The 5,874-nt window shown below is 31.4% G+C and overlaps 1 protein-coding gene across 1 annotated transcript in view; it reads right to left on the reverse strand.

Moving 5' to 3' along the window:
* Sk2 (Sphingosine kinase 2) overlaps positions 1-4,778 on the reverse strand; it is a 30,008-nt gene extending 25,230 nt beyond the window's left edge. Inside the window, exon 1 of the mRNA XM_031973345.2 lies at positions 3,690-4,778. Coding sequence (XP_031829205.1) covers positions 3,690-4,245 — 556 coding nt within the window. The 5' untranslated portion in view covers positions 4,246-4,778. The remainder of the gene's footprint in view (positions 1-3,689) is intronic.
* Between the last annotated feature and the right edge of the window lie 1,096 nt (positions 4,779-5,874).

A 5,874-nucleotide genomic window follows, 5' to 3' on the forward strand; every position in this document is an offset into this window, starting at 1 on the left:
AAATGATTATATTAATGGATTTTAGTGAATTGAAGTACACTACATACAGAACTTTAAGCTAAGAATGGTTAATGGGAAATAAATGAGCATATACATTTTTTTCTTTATTCTAATCAAAGTCAACAAAAATTCCAATAAAAGCGTCTTAACCAGACAACTGCGTTTGACGAGTACACATTTCATTAATTTATTTTATTGCACGCGAAACAATAGATTAAAAACTAAATTCCATGATTAACAGGTTGACAGTATCTGCAATATGAAGCAAGAAATTTGAAATCATTTTTATGGGTTTGATTATTATTATATTGATTATATTAGCTTGTCTTACGAAATGCAATGAGTTGTCTTCATAAAAAGCAAATCAAATTCAAGAATAAAATCACGTCAACTTCCTAAAAATCACTCCGTGCATCACGATTTTAGATACAACCTCTTATGAAAATAATTTCACAAACATGTGACGCTGGTCGCGAACATGTTATACAAGCGATACCGAACTTTTGAACTGTAGTGTATTTCTATCCCCTTTATTTCCATACCTCATCCTTACTATTAACCCCCCAGGCCTGAGCCACCACACTGTACTGACCTACGAGCCTCTACTAGTGATCGTCGCTTATCGCATTGACTTATCACTCGACCCAGAATTTATTTCTTCTGCTTATTCATCGGCTGGAAGATCATTCACAGAGGTTTCTCATTCGCATGTATTCAAGTATACACCTGTATACATGTAGCAAGCGTAACTACACTTTTATCCCTGTAATTTTTAGACATGAACACCAATGTATTGATAATGGTGTGTATACTTGTCAAATGCAGACCAACTGCGCTTATAATATGTTCTAAGGGAAAACAAAAGTAAAACGTAGAAGAATTACATACATGTTTGTCTAAAAAAGTAAATAGGCCATCGTTGAAAAAGTTAGCACCCTTTAGAGTTTTAAGATGACGTGTATACTCGTCAAACGCAATCAACTGGTTAAATACACGCGCGCTAACGTGAACAGCTACCCGTGCTTCAATTCGTGTAATTTTTCATACAAATTTCAGAATTATTTTCCGAAACGAAAACATGGCAGATAACAAAAATAAATCTGAGGAGCAGTGATAGATGTTTGTTACAGATAATGATAATACATTTCAACGCGATTTTTCGCGGGAAGTGTTCTATTTTCATAGAACCGACTTCTGGACATTGATGTATCATCATTACGTGATTTTTGTCAACTTGATACACAATTGTAATAGATTATCATACAGGAACTGAAATTTGCTTAAACGAATTGATCACGTTCAAAAATACGGCGAGCAAAAACTGTATTGTAAACCAGGATTGTTTCGCGTTTAGCACACGAGCGAAAAAATTCCTGGCGGTTATTCAATGCGCCAGCTTTAATTACTAAAGCCGACATTGTGCAATTCAATTTGAACAAGTTATATAATTTTCTCATTTAAGTTTCAGCGTGAAAGAATGTTTTCGACATCTTTTACGACGGCTATCAACAGTCCTGTGCAAAGTAAGAGTAGATACTACAGTCTTTTGAAATGGCACTTTTGATTTCGTTTGTTTCAAAGTGTATTATCTCAAACGGATTAATTGCAATTAAAAACTTGGACAACGGAATATTCGAGGATGAAAAAGATGTTAATTTTCGTAGCGTATCATCGTTGTAAATTCTTTATGAAAACTTTTGTGTAAGTAGGGAAGGGGGAAGAGCGAGCGTAATAATATTAAAAAATCCTCTGAAACAGGAAGTGATTGCGCATAAATTTCATGGGAATCCTGCTACTGGCGGAATAATGATTTTTCTGCTCCTCTAAAATGCGGATGTTACGCTGCAGAAAACGCGCTAATGAAGAGGAACTGGATCAGAGTGTATGCGGATGTACATACATACGAGTATACCGTTCTAGCAGAACTGGCCCAATTTTGGCGCATACTCGAAATAATTAATGAATCCCCGAAGATCGAATCGAATAACTATCAAGGAACAAAGATATTCGGAAATAGCTTCATATAAATTGTTATCTTTTTACGTGATTAATAGTTCTTGGAAAGGCTGTAATAATCTAAAAACACATACTAAAAAATGTATTAACTTCTATGATTATGAAACAACGATTAAATGATGTAATTATTAAGTAGACTTCATTACTTTTTTTAGTTTATTAATAGGCTTTCTTGTCGAGTTTTTAATTAAATTCGAGAGAGATAAAAATATATTAAACTCAAAATATCTTCCTTTTTCTACTTGATATAACATTAAAAGGTTTTTAAACTGCAAATTGCTCACCATTTACCTGGGTTTATCATTTTTAAGCATTAAATAGTGTGGATAATATGCAAGACCAAAAATAAATATGTGTAACTCATTCATTAAAATTCATGAGTATGCAATAATAACACCATAGTCTGTTATCTTATTTTTTACAAGCAATATTGTATGTAAATATAAATGCAAAGTAAGAATTATATAACATTTAAACAACATGTTACATAATGTAATAAAATAATAAAATAAAAATTCGTATTAGATGATACTGTACAATTTCTTTTAAACTTTTTATTTTAAACAAGATTTAAATTAAAGCTGTCAATCAATAGAAACAATGATCTAGAACCAATATTTGAATTTATAATGTGACATAAAGTAACGTGCATCTAGTTTTTCTTTTGTTATACCTATCAGGAGGAATTGGGAAGATTGCAAATAATTTTGGAACATACACAGTTGCAGTAATACCTTGTTCTTACATAACTCACACAGCTGTTATGGTTGAGAGTAATATAAAGATAATTTATAAGCATACATTATGTACAATAAAATATATCACTTCCTACTTTCTAACTTTAATAGAATTAAGGAAATAAAAAAAATATAAAAAGATAAAAATGAAAAAACATAGATATGTGCTGAAATTCATTGAATTTATTTAACAATAAATCAAATTCAATATGTTGCATTAATATTTATTTTAAATAAAATACACTGAGAGAAATAACACATCTCAGGGAACACTTGTTGTATTAGAAGCAAACATATTACATCTACTTGGTTAGATCCAGCCAACCAAAGATATGTTGGCACCTAGCCTGCATATGCGAGGCATGTAATAGAAAGTATTTCACATTCTACTGTATCATCTACTCTGTATTTACATATTAGAGGCATTTGGCTGAGTGCTAATGCTTAAATGAAAACATGTTCAGATTCAACATTCTTTGTATCTTGATAAAATAATTATCAGACGAAAGATTTAATGAATGTAAACATATAATATAATAATAATATACAAATTCTATTCATATTTACATTTACAACATTGATTGTAACATTCTTTTAGTTATAGCTACATATTTCATTACTTTTGCTATTTAATTATGAAATTTAAGACAGTGTTTGTATTTTACAGAAGAATGAGAACAATTTTTGAGGATGTTCATATTCATGTATATTCTAAAATTCAGCAATCAGAATACATAATATTGATATTCAATTATTACTGTGCATTTGTTTTGCGCAAATACTCGCAGACATTACAATGACGATAGAAATATTGATTACCTAACATTACCATCCGAATGATCTGCGTTATTAACTTATCTAAGAAAAAGTTCAACCGCCCAGTAATTTATCGAATTACACCATTCGTATCTCTGAACAATGAAAACTTCAACTTACCGTTAATCAGGGACTCGAGGTTCCCGTGAGTGGGGCTCATAAAACTTTTAGGCACGGGCACGCTAGCAATGAGGCATTTGATGGCTAATCGCCACCTGCTAGCCTCTCGTAGATTATCCTCGTACTTGTCAAAACTGCGGAAGCGTAACGTGATCGTGGTCCTTTCACGCCTCTTCACACCTTTCATACGCGCTTTCTTCAAAGTGTAAGCATAAATATAAAGATAGGCCGATGTGTCGAATTCATCGTAACACTGATAAGCTTCCGCAGACTCGACGAGCTTAAGCTGCGATCTTGATGTGCCCGGGCCACAAACACAGCTTCCCGCGCTTTTGCGCTTCGAGCGCATACATCTGCATCCAATTATGTCGCTCAAAATGATCGTTTCAACTTTTGTCGCGCCATTATTGTCTTTCTCCAAGCTGAGACCTTTCTCTGTTAGTCTCACCTTGTAGTAGGTGTTTTTCTTGGATGTGACATAGAAGGTTTCTTCAAGAAGAGTGCTAGAATGCATTTGACCACTGTCCTCCATGACACGCCGATGACTGTCTTGCATTCGTTAAGAAACACGAATTACATTGATATTCGTTCCATGGATAGACCATTATCATGACATTTAAGGCACACAGCGAACAGACATCGCTTTTCATTGATGGACTTCTCCGCCTCGGTTCTGCGAGGTGCCGTTTCGAAAGGTTCCATTTAAAAAAGTATATTAATGCTGATCATTTGATAATCTTAATTTTATTTTACACTTATTGTTGTTTCTTTGAGCATTTTCCGTATCTTATTTCCTAAATTCTACTTGCTCCATTGCGAATTTATCAAAGCACGTGTATTTCTTCGGCTAATACACTGGTAATAGTGTTTTCCTAAAGGATTTAACAAATGGACGGTTTTGGAATCATCTCGATGAACACTGTTTAAATTCCTTTTCTTTTGTGCATCCGTAATTGATACAGTATTCTATGCTGATTGCGGCTAACAAAAATTATTTGACTATTAACTCGACTACTCCCGTACTTGCGCGCACCCGAACATTGAACTGCCTCGGCACTCTGATGTCCACAGCATATACTGTTTATATGAAACCTGAAAGACCAATTGCTATACCACGGTAGCTCGTGCATTCGCCATCAGAGGGCTACAAAAGACAGGGATATAAGATTTCAAAGGTAATGGAACTCCTTTAAATACCAGAATAATTAAACGTTGAAAGTTTTGTTATTAAGACAGAATTTATCTTCATAAATAATACTTTATGAATTTTGACTTTTTGAATTAAAACTAAATCAAACTATAGTAGAAATCAATTTCATCGTTTTCTTTCCTTTCCTTTTCTTTAATCTTAAATTTATAATCAGTCAATATATTACCACGATCTTTCAACATTATCTTGAATTTTAAAATACACTGTATAATACATACATCTATCAAATTTCAATGAAAATAAATTTATATAAAATAAAATTTCATTTTTCATCATAACTAAGTCGCTAGTTTGTTGATTTATAACGAATGTTTCCTTGTTTTATTTAGAACTGAGAAGTAAGATAAATGTATAACGATAAAAGTTTTCCATAGAAATATATATTCAAAATTATTGAACATTCTATAGAAATATCACAATAAATGAAAACAAAACAGATTACGACATTATCATCATATTATATGTATATTTTTTACCTTAATTAAGTTAAATAGTACCAAATAGTTATACGTTTACATTTAAATTTAAACTATATTATATGTAAAAATCATAATTTGCAAACATAATAAAAATATTTCCATATAAAAATACATATACTTAATAAGAAGCAATTAATTTGTGTGCGATATAAAAGAATATACATTATACTTAAAAGTATTTAAAAAATTTGTTAAATGTGATATACTATATACAATAGTACATGTATTGAAAATTATTTTTCAAAATACATAAATATGTATCTGCAGGCAAAGAGAAATTTAATGTATTAAGCTATTTTTTTTCTTTAGTTTGGTAACTTCGCTAACTCGTATGTGAATACTGTATAATTGAAATTTATTTTATGTTTAAGTTTCTTTTAATTCGTATATATGTATTTCTAATACAAATCGATTTAAATTTGTGTATTTAATAATTTATTATTGTGGTTTGTTCTCATGAGATTTGTTCCTAGCAGCTATTTCTTAGTGTTAAACA

Source organism: Nomia melanderi, chromosome 4 (assembly GCF_051020985.1).
Source record: "Nomia melanderi isolate GNS246 chromosome 4, iyNomMela1, whole genome shotgun sequence".
NCBI classification, from domain to species: domain Eukaryota; kingdom Metazoa; phylum Arthropoda; class Insecta; order Hymenoptera; family Halictidae; genus Nomia; species Nomia melanderi.